This window comes from Aethalodelphis obliquidens, unplaced genomic scaffold (assembly GCF_003676395.1).
Source record: "Aethalodelphis obliquidens isolate GAN/ISIS:26980383/991018 unplaced genomic scaffold, ASM367639v1 scaffold42, whole genome shotgun sequence".
NCBI classification, from domain to species: domain Eukaryota; kingdom Metazoa; phylum Chordata; class Mammalia; order Artiodactyla; family Delphinidae; genus Aethalodelphis; species Aethalodelphis obliquidens.
The window spans coordinates 1,900,213-1,923,193 of NW_020837986.1; the positions used below are offsets into that span (position 1 = coordinate 1,900,213).

The following is a 22,981-nucleotide window of genomic DNA, read 5'->3' on the forward strand; positions in this document are numbered from 1 at the left end:
ACCATCTGACTTGCAAAAGGATTTCTTATTCTGACCTGAAATTCATTTATTTTCTCAGTTTATTTCCAAATCCTAAGGAAGAGTATTGAGAAAAGCTGAAATTGATTGCTCACCTTTAAACCTGTAGGGAAAAACATGATCAGGGTTGGAAGCTTGCTTTACTGTCAAGGCTCTCTGCCTCAAAAGAGTTTCATCCTTTGGGGCTTCCCTGGTGGCGCAGTGGTTGAGAGTCTGCCTGCCGATGCAGGGGACACGGGTTCGTGCCTCGGTCCAGGAAGATCCCACATGCCGCGGAGCGGCTGGGCCTGCGCGTCCGGAGCCTGTGCTCCGCAATGGGAGAGGCCACAGCAGTGAGAGGCCCGTGTACTGCAAAAAAAAAAAAAAAAGATTTTCATCCTTTGATAATAATTAAGGTATGGAAGAGGGAAAGTTACTCCCAAGTCTCCACTTTGTGTATGAATTCATAATGTGCCAACAGAGGCCAAATACCCCAGTTCTGAAGCCATGCTTCAGCCTTAGAAAGATAGATATATATATGTATTATATGTACACATATCTTTATGGTATATATACAGGTGTGTGTGTGTTGTGTGTGTGTATATATATATATATATATAGATATACATATATATATACAATCAATCAGTGCCCAAGTCTAGGCACTTTGGGCACTGATTGATTGTCATAGAATACTCCCCCCCCAATAATTCCAACAGTACTTGTACTTGGGGCCTCAGAGAATTTTACCAAACCCCTCCCCCCCCCACACTCACACACACAAATACACACTGTAAGGAGGATATTCAGGGGATAAGGAGAACATGAAACTATCTTTTACAAAGGGTGGGAGCAGATCTCAGAATTAAGGTAAACTTGTCCACCGATTCTCAAAGAGATCAAACTTTTTTTTTTGCGGTACGCGGGCCTCTCACTGTTGTGGCTTCTCCCGTTGCAGAGCACAGGCTCTGGACGCGCAGGCTCAGCGGCCATGGCTCACGGGCCCAGCCGCTCCGCGGCATGTGGGATCTTCCCAGATCAGGGCACGAACCCGCGTCCCCTGCATCGGCAGGCGGACTCTCAACAACTGCGCCACCAGGGAAGCCCGAGATCAAACTTTTTAAGAAGTTCAAAATCTGGAAAACAAATCCCTTAAAACAGAGGTCAGCCACCCTAAGACTAAAAAGTCTGCCCTGCGGCTTGTTTGTGTTCAGCCCACTAAGAATAGTTTTACATCTTTAAATGGTTGGGGGGAAAAAAAATCAAAAGAAGTATGCTATCTCGTGACACGTGAAAATTACATGAAATTCAAATTTCAGAGCCCATAATAGTGTTTTATCAGGACACAGCCACTGTCCTTCTTTTAAGTATTAACATTTAAGGCTGCCTTTGAGCTGCTGTGCTAGAGTTTGAGTAACTGTGACAGAGACCATCTGGCTCGCAAAGCCTAAAATATTTAGCTCTTTACAGAAAATGATGGCTGATCCCTGCCCTAAAACAACCCGCATTCACTGCCCATTTGGAAAGTCTTCTGTCCCTCAGAGGGCAGCGTACCCTGTTGGAAGGGCTAATCTAAATTCACGACCCTGGACAAGTCCTTCCTTTCCGTGGGCCTCAGTTTCCCCAGTTGCCCATCTGTAAAATGGGGTTAGACACAGTGATCTCCCGTCACCTGCCTAGCAGGGGATCGGGGATCCGGGTTGCTGGAGGTCAGGGATTCGGGTGGACTGAGCGGCCCGGTCCACGGGGCGGGTCCCTCGGGTTTCCAGCTGGGCGGGCAGGCGTAGCGCCCCGGAGGCCCAGCTTTCCCTGGGGAATTCCTGGCGGGTGCGGGCGACGGGGGCGGGCCGGGCCGGGGCCGGGGCGGGACCGATCACCGCCTATAAGAGGGCACGCGCGCCAGCCCTGGCCACCAGCCTTCGCGCTCTCTCCGGACAGTGGTACGATGGCCCCCGCCCGCCTGCTCGCGCTGCTGTGGCTCCTCGTGGGCGCCCTTGCCGTCGCCGCCGAGTCGGTGGGTACTGGGAGATCCCCGGGGGGGCGGACTGGTGCCTCCTTTGTTCCTGGGATCCTGCGATGCGGGGGCAATGGGGAGGGGGATGCGCCGCCCCCAGCTAGACGCAGAGGCCAGAGACACTTTGTTGGAAACTTGGCTCCAGGGTCCCAGGGAGGCTCCGGGGAGAGGGGGGGTGGGGGGCTCCCTCGCGCGCCGTGCGCCCCCAGCCTGTTGCGCTTCCCGTCTCCCTCTGGCCTCAGACCCGCCGCGGGCTCAAGGCTCGGACGTGACTAAGCTGGTGTCACCTCGTTTCCCCTCACCCTCTCGCCCCTTCCCTGGTGATCCTGGGGCAGGCTCGGAGCCCTGACGCCCCTTCTCGCCCTCTAGAATCCGAGATGGCCTGGGAGTGAAGAGGGCTGCCTGTACTAGGAATGGGGAGGGGTTTAGGGTTCTGCAGGGCCTTGTTTCACACACCGGGGCAAGGAGTGAGCCCTGACCTCCGTTCTGGCCGCAGCCCTGCCACTGGCCTGTGGCTCCGGGCAAGGCCCTGCCCCTTCTGAGTCTCGATTTTCCCATCGGCCCAAAGCGTATGGGGGACTGGGACAGGAGGTGACCAGTGCTTCTTTAGGGTCCCTACAAAGTTGGGACGCTGATTTTTCAAGGGCGGACTGGAGGGGACGGTTTAGGCTCACCACTTGGCCAGGAGTCAAGTCTCTGCTCTCCGCCAGAAGAGCGTTTAGCGCTGGGGAAACCTAAAGCTCCCACTTTGGGGTGGGGTGAAGGGGGGCTGGGGGAAGAGAAGGTCTCAGTGAGCCCCGAGGAGCGTCCTTCTCAGCGCTTACTGGTCCCTGCTGTAGTTTACAAAGCCTGGGGCCCACCAGAAGCTCCGTTCGTCCCAGCAGCCAGCTGGGAAGGAGTGAGCCAATCACATCTGGGAAGTTGGGGTGCAGGAATTGCTGAGAGGCAATCTGACCCCCGCGCCCCAAAAAAGCCTGGGCTTTGTGCTTCCTTGGTGCCCTTAAACCTCGGTTTTGGGGAGAGCAAGTCCAGTGGCGTTTAATCATTAATGTTAATTCTTTATGGGCTCCTATTCCTCTGGGATTACTTAGGGGTGCTCGTTTCTGCCTGGCAGGCTTCATCTGAGGTATGGGTGAGACCCTGAGCTATACCCACCCCTGACCCCAGCCCCCCTTCCACTCCGTCCCCACGTACAACTGCAGCCCTGAGTGATGACAGCAAACATTTAGTGCTTATGGTACTGTTCTAATAGCTTTCTAATAGCTGTTGTAATGGCTCTATCAGCTAGTTTAATTCAGCCCTTCTGTTTACTGTTTTAAACTGGTCCTGAGGCTACACAGGTCAACTAACCTGCCCAAGGTCACACAGCTGATAAGAGGCTGAGTCAGATGCAAATGAAGCAGACAGGCTTCCAGGTCCCTTTTTTTCTCTTTTGCACGTATCTTGACGTGTAGTCTGATGCTACTCTGAGTGGCTGCTGTTATGTCTCATCCCTGGGTCACTCTTTAGAATCCATAAAAGATTTGGGGTGGGCCGGCCACAAGGAATTCTGGGGTAGAAGGAAACCGAGGGCCAGAGTGAGGTGATGACTTCCCCAAACTAAGAAGGGCAACCTCGCCAAAAGGTGAGTGGCTGAGTTAGGACTCGAACCCAAGCCTGCTGCTCCCCGTGCAGTGCTCTAAACTAGGCCGCTGAAGGATGTGTTGGCGTCACAGCTGTGGAGGCATCCGAAGGAATGGCATGGCATGTCGCATCGGCCTGGGTGGTGTGGGGAAAAGGGGAAAGACCCTGGTGGTTGAGAGGTAACATGCCGGTCTCGGTTCAGGGGCTGCCAAGCCTGCAGGTGCTTGGGGGGTCGGGGGAGGAGCAGGCAGCTGTGCCTGGGGGCAGTCAGGAGGATGTGGTTTGGGGGAGGGTATGTGGTGACCCATCAGCTGGAGGAGTGAGCCCTAGACAGCTGCTTCCTGAGAGAGATGTCCGTCTCTCTCATCCTGACCTCAGCGCTCCCTTCCTGGCTAATGTTACGAGATCTTCCACCTTGAACTGGGTCCCAGGGCTTCCCCCCTTTCCCCCTCACCCTGCTCCCAGCACTTTTCTTCCTCCCAAGGTTGTGGCTGGAAAAATCAGACCTAGTCACAGTTGGATTAGACCACAGAGATGATCCGGTCGACACTCTTCTTTTTGCAGGCGGAGAAAATTGAGGCCCCGAGAGAACGGTTTTGGTAATAACAGTTGTTGTTTATGGAGTGCTTTCCATATACCAGGTCTGGTGTATTTTATTCTCATAAAAACCCTAGCATGTGGGGATTATATTATGCCCATTTTACAGGTGAGGTGAAATGGTACCATCTTGGGGTAGCAGAGAGCTCCCAGGCCATCAGAATCTCTTGTCCTGTAGTCCCCCTCCAATAATGCTATTGGGGCCACTGCCCAAAGTTTAGGTTTAAGCCAAAGGCCTGTCCTCCCCGTGGGTAGTGCCCTCCTTTCCGCCCCCTCAGTGCCACAGGTTTTGGGAAGGGAACCCAGGCTGAGCCAGACCCTTCTCTGTTAGGTGGGGCTTGCCGTCCTAAACCAGTTCTTCCTGTCCAGCTGGAAGCATTCCCCTGATCTGCCTTCCTGCCACTCCCTCCCTGGCCAATTAAAGGCAGCCTTGTTTTGGGAGCTGGACCCCCGCCCCGTGGTGTTGCTGCCCAGGGGCACAGACGTGGCACCAGGCCCAGTCAGTCCTGGGGAAGTGTCCCCCATGTACCCCGTGTACTTTAGCTAAGAGATGTTTCTGGTCTTCTTGAGAATTCTCTCCTTGGAAGTAGCGGTGGGGATGGAAGCCCAGGGGGTCTAGGACCCTTGAGTGGCCAGAGAGAGTTCTTTGGAATTCTTAGAAGCCCAGAGAGCTACCAAAGGAAAATATTTGGGCCATGCTTTGGAGGGCTGTGTGAGATTGGGTCCCTTTCTCTCTCTGGGTTGACATCCCCCATCTGTAAAATGGAGTTTGAACTGAATAGAGAGCCCCTTCCAGCTCGGATATTCTATTAATAATTAAGTAGCTACTCTTTGAAAGGGTTGTGGAAACCATAAAGACATCTAAGGCATTCCCTCCCTTGAAGAAACTTATGGCTCATGAGGGTACTAACATACCCCATCAAATTCTGAGCCCTTCCTCCTCCGCCCCTCTTCCAGCCCCCGACACACCCAGGCCAGGAACTCTGCTCTATTCACTTTCAGTGAAATACCTGGCCCATAGTTAGTACTCAGGAAATGTGTGTATGAATGAACAAATAAATGTATGCATGTAACTTCATTCTAAAAGGTGCACTGAGGTTATTTCTTACTAACATGATTGCCTCCCAGTGATACTGTGAGGTGGGTATTATTATCTCCATTTTTACAGGAAAGTGATGCTCAGAGGAACGTAGGGGCTTGCCAAGGTCAGGACCAGGTCTGTCAGGTAACACAAGGTGTCTGATTTGCAGGTCCTCGGAGAACATTCCAGATGAGGAAATTGGCTGGGTTTGATAGTAGATGCCTTGGGTCCTCCTTCTGAATCGCTGGGTGACCTTGAGCAAACATGCCCTCTCGGTCTCAGTGTCCCCCACTCTGGAATGAGGTTGTTGGACCAAAGCCCTCTAAAGGGTCCTTTCTGGCAGGGGGAGAGGAGCTTTCTTGGCATCCTTGGTTAAGAGTCTACGCAAGAAGCAACGGTGGGGAGGCGGGTGGTGGAGACATTCAGCTCCTTCCATCCCCAGCTCCTGGAAACAGGGCTTTTCCAAGTACTTGGAGCGCTGAGCTGGCCTGAATGAGGGGGTGGGAAGCCTGGCCTGGCTCCCCCGCCCCAGGTCCCTCTTGGGAGGAATTGGCTCCTAGCTGTCCTCGGCCTCCTGGACTGGTGGGTGTGATTTCCAAGTGACGACTTAAAATTGGGGGAAGGGGTTGGACAGGGCTCTGTGAGTCACTGGAGGAGAGTGGTAGCTGGCCTGCCTGAGTCACCCATTTCCTTTCAGCCTCTTCGCTAATAGGATGGCCCTGCAGTGGGCATGTTGGCATGGGCTCCAGAGTTTCACCTTGTCCTTTGGGGGCCTATTAGGGATAGTCAACTAGTGTCCAGGGCCTTGAAGGGACATACAGGAAATACTAGTACTAGGCCCCAGACCTTCACAGCGCCTTGCCTGTGTGTGGCCTCTGACGGAATAGAGTTGACCTCTGCAACTGAATTGTGGTTGCCAAGGGGGAGAGGGGGTGGGGAAGGGATGGAGCGGGAGTTTGGGGTTAGCAAATGCAAACTATTACACATAGAATGGATAAACAACAAGGTCCTACTCTATAGCACAGGGAACTATAGTCAATATGCTCTGATAAACCATAATGGAAAAGAGTATAAAAAAGATTGTATATATACGTATAACTGAATCACTTTGCTGTACAGCAGAAATTAACACAACATTGTAAATCAACTGTACTTCAATTAAAAACAAAAAAAGATTACGTAGAGCAAAAGAGAAGAAAATAAGTGACCCCTGGCAGGTAGTGCTCCCCGCCCCCCCCCCCACCGCCTCCCTTAAAGCAAAACTGAAGCTACCATTGGTCTGAGTTTACAGAGCAAAGCTGGTACAGTCCAGATTGATCCCAGGATTCTGATTTTTCTGACTCTCTCTCTTGCTTCTTGGGATTGGAACATTGATTTGGATTTAGGCAGACCTGACTCCAGAGATGTGAAGCCCCCCCCTCTTACCAGCCCCATGGCTTGGGACAGGCCACTGGGCCGCTCCAAGCCTCTGCTTTCTGGTCTATAAGAAGATGGGGTTTGTGGGGAGGCTTGTAGGAGATGACAAGGCCGCAAGTGGAGCTCTTAGGAGCCCGCCTGGTAGGCAGGAGGCCTCAGTGAAAGTTCCCAGCTTTGCCCAGGCTGCCTTGTTGCCAGATGGTCCTTTCCTTTAGAGGATCCCACCCTCAGGGGCCCCAGGAGAGCTCTCTCCCCTCCCCCCAACAGCTGCAAGGTGGGAAGGGAGGAGTCTAGGGTGGGGCTGACAGAGCCCAAATCTCCTATTTGTTTGTCTTAGAAGTTTGTTAATTATCGGATGGGTTGATATTTAAACAAGAACCAGTTCCCGGCAGCCCTACCCCTCCTGCGGGGATCGGTAGGAATCCCCCCGCTGAGCAATTTTTCAGCCTGGAGAGAGACGGGGCAGGGGGACCGGACAGCCAGGACACTGCCCGGGCCGCAGGGGTTGGCCTCCCATGCTGGAGGAGCCTTGTGCAGTAGGGGGAGGGCCGGTGTTTCCAGTCCAGAGGCCGAGGGAATGGCAAAAAAAAAAAACGCCCTGGGCTCTGGGGGAGGGAGTGTGATGGTGGACAGAAAAGGTACAGTGTTCTGGAATGCCAGTTTTCAGATGTTTTCATCGTGTGATGCCTAGGGAGAGAGGAGAAGGCTTGTGTCAACAGCTGGGGCCTGATTTAACCCTGAGAGTTCAAGCAACCTGACTTGGGCGGGTTTGTTATTAACTCACTGGTGATCTTTGGGCGTGGTCCCCTCTGGCCCTGTCCCCGGGAGGCTGGGAGACTGGAAAATGGGTACGTTTCACGTCAGAAAAACCTGAGTTCCCGTCTCAGCCCTACTGCTCAGCCAGGGACACGCAGTTAGTTAATAAGTCATTTGGCCGGTGTGAGCCCCAGCGTCCTCTATAAAACACCTGTGTCACTCCGGGTTGTCATCAGTGTTTGGCAAACTTGTGAAGCTCTGGTTTAAGTTTAGTTTATTATTAGTGGCTAGACGGGTTCTTGACCTGGCCAGAGGTTGGCGTGGGGAGGCGGTTGTCTGTGTGCGCGCTGAGAAATGTAAACCAGTAGTTATGGTTCTTGGGGTTCAGAACTTTTTATCCCTCTCACAGGGCTCCAGGAGTCCCCCAAAAGATCACTCTGTGATCCTAACAGTTCTTAACAGCTTCAGCCTTCTGTGGTCCCCCCTACCCACCCCTGTGACTCCCTACCTCCCACCCCAGCCCCAGGCCCTCCTACTCAGCCCCCTCCCTCGTGCTTTACTCTGCACCCCCCCTCCCCCTCCTTCAGGCTTGGAGCTCGGCTGCCCCAGTTTTCTCTGGCACAGTAGCAGAGGCTGCTAGTCAGGTGACACCTGGGGTAATGGAAAGGGGAGGCAGGGAGAGGCTGGTATGTGTGGAAACAGTGACTTGGTGGGGCCCGCCGGTCGTGGCCAGGCCTGCGGGGGACTGGCTGTACTGTTCAACCTCGGGGCATGGGGGCAGTGGTGACCAACGGCTGGGACACTCCTTGCCCTGGGGAAGCCCAGCCAAAAGACGTCTGCGGGACAGACTGACCCGATCTGGAGCTGTGGCTTCCCCGGGCGGCGGGGGAGGCTGGGAAGGGGCAGGAAGCCAGCACCCAGGGCTGATCTAATCGGCCGAGACAAGGCTATATCGACTCTGCCCTAGAGAACACGGGAGGCTTGTTTATACCCTGCCCTCGGATCCAGCAGGGACCTCGGATCCGCTGCCTAGATTACCAGCCCAGCTTCAATGCACCTCTGTCTCTGCGGCCCTGAGGGAACCAGCCCCCTCCCGGCTGTCTCCACCGGTAATCGGTAATCGGAGCAGTCCCCAGCTTGGTTACCAGGCCTCCAGACAGAGGAAGGCTTGTCTCTTTGAGAATCGCCTTTCATAGGTGGGGAAACCGAGGCCCAGAGAGAGAATCTCCCACGATTATCCGGGGTGTTAGTGACAAGGATGCCGCATCAGCTTCGGCCAGGGGGATGTCCAGAAGCTCCCCCCACCCTTCCCCTTCCAGTCTCTATTACTAGCTGGCACCCCTGGGTCCTGGAGCTGCCCTGGATGGGCAAGGGGGATTGGTGAAAAGCTGCTGGCAATGCCAGGCCTGGCTTCTCTCCTGAGCGATTGTGTTCCTAGTAACCTGACCTTGGAGTGGGCAGGGCCGACATTCGAACCCCCATCCCCAGACCTGGCTTAACCCTTCCCATACCAGCACACCAGGTCCTGGATTTGTGTGTGGTTTCTTCTGGCCTTCTAGATATTTTTTTCATCCTCAAGGCAGGTCAGGAAATACTCTGGGGATACAGGTCCCCAAGTAGAGTTTCAAGTGTCTCTCTGGTCACTGCCATTTGCTCTTTTTGGAAAAACGCAGTTGGTCTCTCCTCTGCCTCTATCTGCTTAGGACAGGTGCTTCAAGCTGTGTGACCTTGCGCAGATCTCTGCCCATCTCTGGGCCTTTCTCTCTTCTATCAGGGGGCCTGACTGGTTGTTAAAGAGTCTCTGGTCTCGGAAGCAAAATAAATAACAAGCTATAGGGTATGTCCCTGCGCAGTTTGCAAAGCACATCCCCACCCACCAACCACTTTTCTAGCAATGCAACTGCTTCTACAACTTTTCCCAGGTCTCTCTGACCCTTTGAGCACTAATCCCCTTAGCCAGAAGGAAGGCAGATGGGGATTAATAATAGCTGCTACTCACTGAGCACCTGCTGTGTACCAGGCCACGTGCTGGGTCCCTTGCACACCCCAATGCGTTTCACTTAATCCTCATCCTTCAGCAAGGTGCTACTAGCCCTGGTTACAAAAAGAGGAAACTGAGGCTTTAAGATGTGAAATAAATGGCCAGGCTTGTATAGTTAGGGAGTGATAGGACTGGGGTTTGCTGGTGGAACTGCCTTCACAGGTCACCACTCTGGTGGTGGATCCTTCCATTTCTGCCAACATGTAGAGTCCTGATTGTGGCACCCAGGTTTTGCTCATTCTAGGGGATATCTGACCCTTCAGAAGGAGGATGGGGGAGGACCATGCCTGGATCAGTGGCCCCTTCTGGGGATCTCCTGCCAGTACCACCGTGCTGGGCTCAGCAGTTAGGGCCCAGGGTACTCGGCATCCCAGCTTCCCCCCAAATTTGGCTTGCCCAATTGACCTTCTGGTCTCACCCCCGAAAGAAGGGTCGAGTGTGTCCCTGACCCCTGGGGGTGGCTTCCTCCCCTGGGGAAGGGTCAGGTGGGGGAAGGCTCGCCTCTCTTTTCCTCCCACCCATTCTCTGACCCTGAACTTCTCCCCGGTGTCCCAGCCAAGTTTCTGTTCTTTTGTTTAAGCAATATCACTTTTACCTTTGTTTACTCCCTGACCAGGGGAAGGGGTGCCCTGGAGCCCTGGCCTGGAATTTGTACGCTCTAGGCTGTGGCACTGGGGTGGAGAGGTAAATTGTGGGTGGCAGTGAGAAGTCTGGCTGTGGCTAAGACATGGTCTTTAGAAAGATCTAGGTTTGAATCCCACCTCTGTCGCTTTCTAGCTCTGTGACTTTACATGAATGACTCAACTGAAGCTCTCTTTCCGGCAACATGGGTAGAGCACCTTACAAGGCTGTTGTGTCAATAAAAACAGCTCATACGGAGAAAATACGCTCATACGTGGGTACTGGCCCCATGATTTTCCTGGGTGACTGAAGCTGTAGGACTTTGCAGTAGGGTTGCTGACGTTTCCTAGCTTCATGCCAATCGCCTAAGGATTGGATGTGGGTTATATCTGGAGTGACAGCTGCTGCCCGTGGATTTGCTGAGCCCTTTAGGGGCAGCCCAGACCCTAGAAGTGGGAAAGGAAGACAAGTCCAACCCAGGAGCCCAGAGACCTAGGTTCTTTTTAATTTTTAAATTTTTATTTATTTTTTATACAGCAGGTTCTTATTAGTTATCCATTTTATACATATTAGTGTATACATGTCAATCCCAATCTCCCAATTCATCCCAACACCACCACCCCCCGCCACTTTCCCCCCTTGGTGTCCATACGTTTGTTCTCTCCATCTGTGTCTCTATTTCTGTCCTAGGTTCTTTTTTTTTTTTTTTTTTTAGGGACCTAAGTTCTAAGTCCAGTTCTGCTTGGGTGACCTTGGCAAAGGCCCTTATCTTTTAATCTGGGTAATAAAGTGAGATGGTTGGGCCTCAGACACCTTCTGTAGGTAGGCATTAGTCTTCACAGCACAAAATAGCACCTACCCCTCTTCTTTGCTATGGAGGCTCTGGGGAAGCATCCAGCATCTCTAAACCTCCAGGCAGCAGCCCCAGGTGCCCACCAGGGTCTGCTGATTCTGCTGCTGATTTCTGTTGTGTGTCTATGAGTAGGACAAAGATACAGAGAGACCTGAGGGCCCAGAGAGGGTGCCTGTGCGTGCACACACGTGTGACCACACGCTCCCCGGGCAGGGATGGGGTGAGCCAGGTGCAGGGTGGAGTCCCTCTCTGGTCAGGGCTCGGCCTGGCTGCTGGGGGGCCTGGTTCTTCAAAGCCACCTCAGACTGAATGGGCCTTGTCTGAAAAGAGGGTGGGGGAAGGGAGGGCTCTTGGCATCCCCCCATCCACACACAGACACAAAAGGGATACTTGCCCACAATCCCAGGGAGCCTGGTTGCGTCTTACTGGTCTAGTCTTAGGGATTCTGCCCACTTGGGAATTTCCCTCTTGTTAGGGGTCTTGGGCAGAGAAGGGGCCACTTCTGTAGTTGGAGAGGATTTAATTTCCTGTGTCCTCCATCAGTACACCTCACAGAGCTCCTCCTAAGCCCTTTGACTTGCTGGAAGAGGCACCTGGGCTCATCTAAGGCAGCCTTCAGGGATCCCTGCCCATTTATTTATCTGTTTGTCTATGGCGCGCCACACGCCACGCAGGTTCCCTTAGGGATCCCTGTCCGCTTGCTTATTTATTTATTTATTTGTGGCACACCACATGGCATGCAGGTTCTTACTTCCCCAACCAGGGATCGAACCCGTACCCCCTACAGTGGAAGCTCGGAGTCCTAACCACTGGACTGCCAGGGAATTCCCAATCCCTGTCCTTTTAGAGCTGAGATAGGTGTCTGATGGGATCTAATCCTGGCTAATTCTGGCCATTCCTGACCTTAAGAAAAGTCATTTATGCTCTCAAGGAACCTGGTATAAAAATGAAGGGTTAGGGACTTCCCTGGTGGCGCAGTGGTTGAGAGTCCACCTGCCGATGCAGGGGACGCGGGTTCGTGCCCCGGTCCGGGAAGATCCCACATGCCGCAGAGCGGCTGGGCCTGTGAGCCATGGCCGCTGAGCCTGCGCATCCGGAGCCTGTGCTCCGCAACAGGAGAGGCCGCAACAGTGAGAGGCCCGCGTACCGCAGCAAAAAAAACCCCAAAAAAAACCCAACAACAACAAAAAATGAAGGGTTAGGGATGACCCGGTGACCCCCAAGATGGCTAAACTAGGAATCAATCTAGTTTTCAGCCTGGGTTTTGCTGCAGACTTGGTCTTCATTTCCTGACGTAAAACAGAGCTGTTACCAACCAGTCAGTGTGCTGATCCCGTGGGTTGTTTTGAAACACTCCTCAGCACTTTCACCCACTAAAAGAAAGGCAGGATTCATAAATAACCAGTTGTGGCTCCTGGGAATGAGAAGGTAGGGGAACGTCTCAGCCTGAAACAACACAGTGTTGGGACCCCAGCCCCCATCTTGAGGACTTTGAGCTCTGACTTGTCTCCAGGCCAGATAAGCAAGTGGCCAAAGTACCTTCTTTCCCTCCTGGGCTGGGTTTGACCTCCGCTTGACAGGACTCCCTCCTAACCGAGGTAGGTGGGCACTCTGTGTACACGTGTGTTCATGCATGTGTTTATCCGTATGTGGCTAAAGGCTCAGGTGACCCATGCCTGGGTTCCGGTCCAGTGTGGGGACTTTCTTGCCTGGGTGATCTTGGGGAAGTGACTAATTTTCTGAGCATCCACCCCCGCCCCCCCACCTCTTAATACTTCTGCAAATAAGGGCTATGAGGTGGAGCTCATTCACGCTAAGTGCTTAGTGTAGTAAGCCGCTGGGGTCCTGCTGTTTCTGATTCTGGGCACCAGGGGAATTTGCAGCAGGAGATGGGGGTAGAGCACAGGGACCCCACCCTAGGTACAGGCAGCTTGCGCAACCACGGAGGAGCCTTCCTCCAGTGCTGCCAAACTGAAGCCACAGGCATGGGGCTGTGCGGGGGCTGGAATTCCAGCGCCGGCAACCCCACAGCTCCTGATTCCCGAGTCATGAAGTCATCCCCCACCAGGGCTTAACCCCTTCTGGCTCCCCACCCCCACGTGTACCAAGCGTTCAGCAGAGATTCTCGCCTTGGCGGTGGGAGGGGGTTGCCTGCCCACTGCCTTCCTCCCGGCCTGACCCTGCTCCCTTCCGGGAATCCAGCTGCCCTTGACAGGGTGGAAGGGGACCTGATATGATAGTCCGGTTCCGCCCACCTCTCCCCGGAAGCCTGGGCCTCTCCCACAGATGGTAACCTTGTCTTAGGAACGGATGTTCCTTCTCAGGCTCTCCCCTGTGTTACTGGCAAGTCTCTGCTGGGTGAAGGACAGCTTGGGCAGTCAGAAGCACGCCCTGGCCTCTTTCCTGAGCTATGTAGCTAACTCACTGTGTGACCTTGGGCAAGTCACTGCTGTGTCCGGGACTCATCTTGCAAATTCTGTGAAATGGGAGGACAGGGGCCTCCCTGGGCTCCATCTGGTGTTCCTGGTTCTGAGGAGACCTTCCACCCCCTGCAGTTAGGGGGTTGGGGAAAAGAGAATGTCTTGGACAGGGGTGTGTATTGAATGTATTCGAAACCCTGACGCTTCTGGGAAATAATAGGCATTTTAATATTTGAGTTCATTAGTGAAAGAATGAACTTTGCCCAGGGCTGCTGTTCTGTGGGCAGAGGAAGGCTTAACCCAGAAGCTAGGGGGAAGGGTGGTGCGCATCCCATATATTTCCCGACTCTCTTGAAGGAGCTTTGTTTTACACTCAGCTGAACTTGAGGGGATGGGAGCAGGGTAGCTGATGTTCTGTAGGACTTGGGGAAAGTTCTTCGCCTTCCTGGATCTTTCATACTTTCTTTTTGAAAGCTTCTCAGTGGGGGTGGACCTAAGGTTCTGCTGGGAACAGCTAGCCCCAATAGGTGGCAGCTGAGTGATACACATGGGTCCTGGAGTGGATGGTCCGTGAGGGCAGAGGCAGGGCTCACTTAGCACACCGCAGAATGACTGTGGGAGATGTTTGGAAGGCTGAACACACGAGTGTGCTCATGTACTCTTGAGTCCCTAGCTCCAGGCAGAGCCCTGACCCGAAGCTGTCCTGGGGTGTGGGTGGGCCAGCCCTGCCTGTCCCAGCCCCGTCCGACTCAGCTGGGAAAGTTGTCCTAGACAGGGCGTGACCAGCACCAGTGGCCCTCTCCCTGCCGTGGGTGAATCAGCTGTGATAGCATCATAGCGCCCTGGAGTGTGGATGGGGAACAGTGGCTCTGAAGGCAGGCAGCCCTATGTGGAGTCCTCACTTCTCCATCTGCTACTCCCGTCACCAAGAGAAAATGATTTAATATCTTTGATACCCAGCTTCCTCAGTTATAAAATGGAGTTAAAGCCTGGCCTTTAGAGTTATTAAGAACAGAGCCTGGCATATAGCAAGTGCCTCAGTACAGGGCACCTAAGATATTTATATTCTGTTCATGACCACCTTTATATTTTTATTAGCTCAGAATGGGAATGGGATTTGTCTAAGGTCAGCAAGTTAGGTCAGCAACACAGCAAGTTAGGGGCCAGGAGGGGGCCAGGACCCAGGTCTCCAGGCTCTGGCCTGATCCTCTTCCAGCACCCCAGCTCACCTTCCTGAACGCCCACTTCACTGCCTCTCCAGGGTTCAGGGGCTGCTATAGAGCACTGGGAGGCGACTGACTGATGTGTCTCCTGTTTTTACCCTAGATCCGAGAAACTGAGGTCATCGACCCCCGAGACCTCCTAGAAGGCCGACACTTTTCCGGAGACTTACCGGACGACGAGGATGTTGGGGTACCTGGGCAGGAGCCCCATGACTTTGAGCTGTCTGGCTCTGGAGATCTGGGTACGGAGGATGTGGTGGGCAGGCCGGGGCCCAGGGCTGGAGGGAACCCATCCTCTTCCTCCTACAAGGGTGACCCCGCCTTGAAGTTGGATTTTCCTATCGTGCCCCTCCCCCTAAAAAGGGGGGAAACAAAAGTTGCCGGATCAACCCATCCCTGAAACCCTCTCTGGGCAAATGGTTTGTTGCTTTGAGTTCAATTTTAGTTCTATCTTTGCGCCAGCCCGAACCTGTCCACCTTCAGACAGGGTTGGGTGGGGTGGCGTGGGGAGGAGGACTGTTGAGTGTTTTTCTTCCTTTGAAAAGGAAAGGGAGCAGCTCAGAAGCCTGGGGGCAAGGTGACTAGAGCGGTGTGGGTGGGAACGGAGAGCAAACCCCCTGCTTCGGAGGGTGTGGGAGTAGTGAAGGGGCCCAGACCAGGGGCCGGTAACTCTCCTGATCTGTGACTTCCTGGCTCCGGCTGCCGGGCTAGACAGAACTGCAAGAAGCATCCCTCCTATGTGTGAGGTGGTGTAATAATTTGAAGTTTGAGGTTTGGAGACACGTAGTCCCGAGTTCCAACTGCCACTCGGTGACCTCTAAGCCTTGGTTTCCTCATCTGTAAGATGGGAAGAGAAATGACAGTGCATCGGTGTCTGTGTTGTGGAGTTGGGACTGAGTGAAAGCCCTTGGCATTTACCACACCCTTGGGAAATACACGAATATTGCAATTTCTAATATTTACTGTTGCAGTCTAGCTTCTTCTCAAATGAATCCCCTGGAGATCTTGTTAAAATACAGATTTCGATTTAGTGGACCCTGAGATTCTGCATTTCTAACCAGCTACCGGGTGATGCTCTTGGTCCTGGGATCTATATGGAGCAAGAGTTTGGAGCTGACAAAAAAATCTGCCCAGTTACCAGCTCAACATTCCTGTGAAAGAGCCAGGGAGGCAGGTCTCAGGAGCCCCATTTTACAGATGAGATGGCTGCGGCTGGGGTGGGAATGATCACCTGCTGGACACTGAACATTTGGGGGCCGATTGTGAATTCGAACTCCCACCAGCCCTGGGTCATTGACCTGGGGGTAACCGACCTCACATTCACACGGCCTTTCTGTCCTTACAGATGACTCAGAGGACAGCCCTATCTTCCCGGAAGTGATCCATCCCTTGGTAAGCAGCTACACGCTTTTGCCTCTCCTGTTCTTAGTACCTCTTGAGGGGAGCAGAATAAGTGGGAGTCTGACCTCACTCTGCAAGAAGGCTTCTATTTGTGGCCCTGGACTCTTGGGACAGGCACAACTGTGGGTCATGGGCAAGCCATCCTCTCTGCAGGGGTAATCAGTAAGTGATAAACACTTAGATGTGTTTCCAGCCTCTTTTTTAGTGTGCGTTTCTAGGTATTTCCCAACATTAATATCGAATTATACATACAGTTCTATGTACTTCGTTTTTCACTTAAAGTGATCATGAGTATTTCCACACGTAATTAAATGTTTTTCCTATTCATTTTTATGGCCTGCGTAATCAGAGTTCACCCAGTTTCCCTTATTGATGGAAAAGAGGTTTATGATTTTTTGATCCTTCAATGACAACACTGCAGCAAGCATCTTTTACACAAATCTCTGATTAGCCCCTTAGGACAGAGTCCCAGAGATAAAATTGCTGCCTTAATGGAGAAGCTATTTCTGCAGTTTTGCCAAACCACCCTCCAGAATAGAATAGTAATATTCTATTACTCTAGAATATTCTAGAACACCTGCTTCCCTGTGCCCTTGGTCACATTATTCATTCCCCTTTTGGGACAGATTTACTAGAAAAGTTGACAGCATAATTGTTGAGAGGTTGTTGCTGATTTCTGCTCTAGGACCACGTGGTTTGGCCAGCGAGATGCAGAACCAGATTCCTCACCTGGCTGAATGTCCCTGTCCCCTGCCCTGGGTCCCTCCCCCAACCATGCTGAGTGTTGGTCTCTTTTCCTTCCCTCTATCCAGGTGCCTCTAGATAACCACATACCTGAGAAGACAGGGCTTGGGAGCCGGGTCCCCACCGAACCCAAGGAACTGGAGGAGAATGAGGTCATCCCCAAGAGGATGTCACCCTATGGTGGGGACGAGGATGTGTCCAGCAAGGTGTCCATGTCCAGCACAGCCCAGGGCAGCAACATCTTTGAGAGGACAGAGGTTCTGGCAGGTAAGGTCCCACGCTTCCCACAAGATACCCCGAAGGGGGAGAGGGCTTCAGGTGGGGGCAGAATAGAGCTGCAGGCAAGGATGCCTCTAGCCCGTTAGGCAACTTGGTACCCCTTCCTTACAACCCCTGGGTGCCCTGGGGCCTTGAAGGATGACACTTCCCCAAAGACTCTGTGTTCAGCCTGTTGCACAGAGAGGAAGAATTACATACCAAGGGCTAAAATAATAGATGTTGAGTCATTCACTTGCCATAAGTCCTTCTCTTATTTACAAAGCACTTTCCCAGCCTGAGTTTAGCACCTGGGGAGTCAATTATTAAAAGTTTAACCTACCTTGAAAACGTCCCCTGAAAGCCCAGAGGCTCCTTTGGGTTGGGCTGTCTTCCCCTCCCCCTGCTGTCACTTGGCAGCCTTGTGACCTAGGCTGAGAAGCTGTCCAGCCTCAATGGATGAAGTGACCCTCAGTTTCCTTGTCTGCAAATGGGTACAGTGCTATCCCCTTGGGTTTCATGACTTCATGAAAAGTAGAATCTAAAATAACTTGGCAAACTGTAAAGGGCCGTTCTGGTTTGTCAGTATAGTTCACAATAGTAGACGGTACAGTACAGTACACTAGTAGTAGGTGGCACCCAGGGAAACTTCATGGGCCAGATTAAGAAACAGAGGCCTAGAGAGCGTACGTGTTTGGCAAGAGCTGTAGCACTCTTGACTGTAATGTGCTGTGTGGCGAAAGCTCTGTCCCGGGGAGAGGCTGCAGGAGTGGCTCTGTGTAGCCTGGCTGTGGGGTCTTCAGCTGGGGTGGTATTTGGCTTCTTCTCTTCTTCCCTGGCAGCTGTGGGGGTCCCCAAAGCTGGGTCGGGGGCTTTGTCAGAGGGAACTCCCTTTCTGGCCAGATTCTGCAGGCCGAGGGCCAGCCTGGATGAACCAGCCTGGTGAAGGGGCACCCTGGGCCCAGGCTGGGTTTTTCCTGTCTTCTGGCAAGCAGCTGGGCCGGCAGCTCCGAGTAGGCTGGAGGTACAGGGAAAGAGCCCTGTGCGCTGCCTGCAACCAGGACAGATGAAGGATCTTGCCTGCATCTTGCCAGGGTATAACCCCTGGGGACATTGGGCCCAGCTCAGCGCTGACCCTGGCCCACGGGTCCCAGAGTCAATGTTCTTTGAACTTTATGTGTGATGTGGGTGGGGTGAGGGATGCTGTCGAAACTAGAGGGGCCCTTAGAGACCTTTTAATCTTTGTAAGTTTCAAACTACTTGGTGGAAGTTCAGAGGTAAAGCCTGCCCTGTCTTTCTTCACCCACAGAGTTTCACTTTTATCTGGTGGATGTGGGATAAGGTTTTGGCTTTTACCAACTAAGCGTTCTACTGCTTTTAAAGAAAAACGTAAAAACCACTGATCTAGTCCAAACAACTGTTTCTTATACATAGAGAGACTCAGACCCAGAGAAAGCAAACCGCTTACTTTGGGTCATTTAGCAAGAGAGAACCGGGTCATCTCAATACTTCCAATGGAGAATTACACAAGTGTGAGATCTTCAGTTGAAAAGTTATATTGTTGAGCTAGCTGAGGCGGGACCCTCCATTCCAGTAGTTTTTAAAAAGCACCTGGGACTTTATCCAGTGCTTGTCATGTGCCATGTGATTAATGCACCTGCCTCATTGAGTCCCCATGACAACCACATCCGCCAGGTATGGTTATCTATACTCTACAGATAAGGAAACTGAAGCTTGGAGAAGCCTAGTCACTTGTCCAAAGGCACAAGACCAGACAGTGGTAGACCTGGCATTGGAACCTAGGACCACAGGCACTTCTGAGACTGTCCTTGAGCCTTGACCTGTGGGGAATCCCAGCACAGACCAAGGGTCTAACAGGAGTCATCAGAGGGAAAGGCGATGGAAACGGGAAGGGGGTTGATACCTGATAGTCCACGTCCTTTTTCTGGTATTTCCTGGGGGTACTTTGTTGCTGCTTTTTCGTCATTTTAGTCAAGAAAGAGCCTGATTTGGTTCTCTGCCACTCTGTCCCCATTCTGTGCATGGATTTGGAGTGTGTGCAGGGGCAGAAAATTAATCTTCTTAGGTTAAGACTGAATTAGGGGACTCAATCTGCTACAGAAAGGATTCTGGGAGATATCCCTGCCCGCTCAGCAAACAGGAGTGAGCCCTCCGGGCAGCCTGGTGTCGTACAGAGAACATAACGTTCACCTGAAAAGCCCACACCTGCCTGACACTAACCAGGTGCCCTCGGCCAGTGCTCCTCTCTGAGCCAAACTGTGTCATATATTAAGCACCTACTGTTGTGCCAGAATGATTCAGGGTGCTAGGGACACAGATATAAACCACGAAGGTTCATCATTAATGAGTACTGAGCATATGCTATGCACTGTTCTGAGCTCTCTAAGTGGATTAATTTATTTAATCCTGGGGACAAACCTACGAGAAAGGCACTATTGTGTCCATTTTGCAATGAGAGAGATGAAGGAATTTTATTATTTAGATCCCGCAGCCAGTTAAGTGGCAGAGATAGGAATGGAACGTAGGCCTTAAGCACTGAGTTCGTATGTAGGGACATAAACCACATGTACAACTTTTTTTTTGGCCACACCGTGCGGCATGTGGGATCTTAGTTCCCCGACCAGGGATCAAACCCATGCCCCCTGCAGTGGAAGCATGGAGTCTTAACCACTGGACCGCCAGGGAAGTCCCAAACCACATATATAATTATCTATAACGTGGGAGTGTGGACACATTTGCATGTGGTAACTGTGTATGGTAGCATATACCTGCGTGTGTATAGACTGTATATACCAGTCTATAGACATGTAGGTCTGCACAGGGATGCATGCACACGGGGTCAGCTAGAGAGCTCGCTGTGCTAGGACCATGGGGAAAGTAGGTTTAAGGGGGATTTCCACAGCCTGCAGTTTCTCTTCTTCCTGGCTCAGGGCTGAGCTGGGAGTTGGCCTGGTGTTGAGAAAGAGCCTGGCTTTGGACTCAAGCAGATGTGGGTTGGAATGGTGCCTTTGTCACTCTGGTTCTATGGTTTTTTCGGTGACTTACAGTGACCCCCTTCTCATTAATGAGGTTGTGAGAATCAAATTCAGTAAGGCATCAGCAGAGCACACCCAGGGGAGTGATGGCGAGGACGTCTAGTGGTAGGAGAACCGACCAGGCGGAAGTGGCCAGTGTACCCCGAGGTCGCGACGGGCAGCCAGCTCTCACCTCACCGCTCCCCTCTCTCCTCTCCAGCTCTGATTGTGGGCGGTGGCGTGGGCATCCTCTTTGCCATTTTCCTGGTCCTGCTGCTGGTGTACCGCATGAAGAAGAAGGACGAGGGCAGCTACGACCTGGGCAAGAAACCTATCTACAAAAAAGCCCCCACCAACGAGTTCTATGCCTGAAGCTTCCTCCTGAGCACCTGCTTGGACTTCCCGGGAAGGGCCGCTGAAGGATTTTGAAGGGTGGACATTAGGGGAGGGGGAGGGCAACCCAGTCCTGATCTATCAGCATCTCCAGCTCCGATTAGGGTTTCAGTGTCAGAAGAGACATCATCTTCTACTGTTCCTGCCTGCCTCTTCTTGATTCTCTGGGCCTCCATTGTCCCAGCAGAAAAACAGGGTTAAACTTGGCCTTTCTCAAGGCCAAGTCTGGGATTGGATCGTTTCTTCATCTTCTGGTTTAGAATCGAGGCCCAGCTGAGAGCCTGTACTGAACAGGCCTCATCCAGAGCCTTTCTAAGCTATTGTGTGAATCCTGCTGGAGGGGGGCCCCCACCCCTGGCCTTCTTCCCTCCCTCCCTTCCTTCCACAGCCTGGCCCCTCTGCCAGGAGCTGGGAGAAGGAACCAGAACCATCTATCTGCACCTGGAGATGTGTCCCTCAAAGGGCACCTGCAACCACACTATGAGAGTCTGTGGTACACCTTGGGCCATTCTAGCTTCTTCCAAGTGACTTTTGGAAATCAACATTTTTTATTTGGGGAGGGTGGGGAGAAGAGCTGAAAGTTCATTGTGAAATGGACTTGTAGAATATTCATAAATCTATTTTTAATGGGATTTTTTTTTTAATGGTTCATTCCTTTGTACAGAGCCTCTCTACCTGGGCAAGAATACACAGAAGCCGAGGCATTCTCCTCCCTCTTGCACCTTTCCACAGTACTTGCTAAGTTTGTATTTAATGTTTTTTGTTTTTGTTACTCGAAAGAGAGAGCAGAGTTGGAGATATAATTTTTATTAATTTTTTTTTACTATTTATAGCTTCAGACAGGGCCTCTCCTTCCCTCTTGCCTCTTTTTCTTTAAATCCCCTCCCCGTGTTTTTTGTTTTTTTAATTTTCATACTTCCCTGCTTATGACCTTGGCCCTTTCTAAAGCTGCTTCCTCTAAGAAGCTTTTGCTGAAATATAGTTTTCTAGCAGATCCCAAAACATAACCTAGGGGATGGGATATTTGTGTCTCTTTTTCATGTAATATATTATTATTCTTCCTTGGTTCTAGCAAAATAGATAAATATATTTTTTCAGGAAATAGTGTGCTATGATATTCCCATGTAAAGCTGGGTGGTTGAGTGAGTGAATTTTTGTGTGGCTGAGTGGATTTTTGCCTCTTTCTCTGGTCCTGTTCTTTGGTGCCTTCTCCTGATTGGGCTGGAAACCTTCTCTCCAGCTTTTGCTTTGAGCCTAGCTGGGGTTCCTTCATTTGCTGTCTCCTGATTTAAGAGAAAATTGGAGAGCAGTGCTATCCAATATGGCAGCCACTAGCCACATTGAGATCAATTAAAACTACACGAAGTCAAACGTTCGTTCCTCAGTCATAGTAACCACATTTCAAGCGCTCAGCAGCCACACGTGGCTGGTGGCTGGTGTACCAAACATGTAGGCAGAGCCCACTGGCGACTTTGGACAGGACAGCTCGAGAACTAAGCTGGTTTAACAAGTCACAGCCCCAGTTTTGCTGAGATGACCTTTGTCTCCCTAGACAAAGGGGGATGGGGGAGGGCTGATCAGGCCCTGGCCCTGTTATCTGTGACCCTTCCTCTCCAGAGAGGAGAGGCCTGGAGAGGCCTAGTGGCTTAGCCAGGGCAGGCGACACCTCCTGACCCCATTGGCTGGGGTTGGGGGGGGGATTACCCTTGCTTCCCTCACCTTTCATCACCATAACCCCAGGGTCCCAGCTGGCTGGGTCCTCTTCCTCCCCTGGTGTCCTTTTCCTCTGGCCATGTTGGGAGTGAGCACCTCACACTGTTGTCTGTTACTGATTTTTTGATAAAAAGATAATAAAACCTGGTACTTTCTAGATCGCCTGCCTCTATCATTTTTAAGTTCATCAGACGTCATCCTTTCCCTTGATCTCAGTGGAGCCTGAGGTAATTGCTACCAGACACCAGAGGCAGAGATGTAAGACGCCAGGAAAGAGCCCGGACAGGAGGGAGGAAAGTCAGAACATGCACGCTGGCCGGTGGGCCATGTCTTGCCTACCTCGGACTTCTGTTTAGGCGGCACCGTGTTTCAAAAACAAACGCAGAAATCCTTGAATAAGTTGCCGACTATGAAAGTGAGGATGTTTCCCATAAAAATCCAGACTGATTCCCTACTTCTCCCTGGGGGAAAAAAATCAAGATTTGGCAACTCTCAGGCTGCATGGCAACCGCTGGGAGTTGCTGATGGGCGGGTACCTGTTTAGATGCAGGCTGTCTGCTTTGCCACAGTCTGTCCACCTGCTTGGCCTCTGGGCATCGAAGCTGGTAGGCTCTGGTCAGATACCATTGATGCCTCTCGATCCTCATAACAACCTTCTGAGGTGGGTAAGATCCTTTTTTTTATTTTTAAATTTAATTTAATTTATCTATTTATTTATTTTGGCTGTGCTGGGTCTTAGTTGTGGCACGTGAGATCTTCGCTGCGGCATGCAGACTTCTTAGCTGTGGCATGCAGACT

At 52.0% G+C, this 22,981-nt stretch overlaps 1 protein-coding gene across 1 annotated transcript; it reads left to right on the forward strand.

The window, feature by feature from the left end:
• The first annotated feature begins 1,908 nt into the window (after positions 1-1,908).
• On the forward strand, positions 1,909-22,342 carry SDC4 (syndecan 4). Its single transcript, XM_027078218.1, has 5 exons — positions 1,909-2,011; positions 14,746-14,884; positions 15,988-16,034; positions 16,856-17,054; positions 20,298-22,342. Exons 1-5 carry the CDS (start codon positions 1,943-1,945, stop codon positions 20,447-20,449), a joined length of 606 nt encoding a protein of 201 aa, XP_026934019.1. The 5' UTR covers positions 1,909-1,942; the 3' UTR covers positions 20,450-22,342.
• The last annotated feature ends 639 nt before the right edge of the window (positions 22,343-22,981 follow it).

Bases quoted from the DNA above. Each gene is read 5' to 3' on its own strand.
- SDC4 (XM_027078218.1), top strand. From the start codon at position 1,943: ATGGCCCCCGCCCGCCTGCTCGCGCTGCTGTGGCTCCTCGTGGGCGCC. The intron at 2,012-14,745 runs GTGGGTACTGGG...TTTTTACCCTAG, and splicing joins TTGCCGTCGCCGCCGAGTCG to ATCCGAGAAACTGAGGTCAT. The intron at 17,055-20,297 runs GTAAGGTCCCAC...TCTCCTCTCCAG, and splicing joins GAGGACAGAGGTTCTGGCAG to CTCTGATTGTGGGCGGTGGC.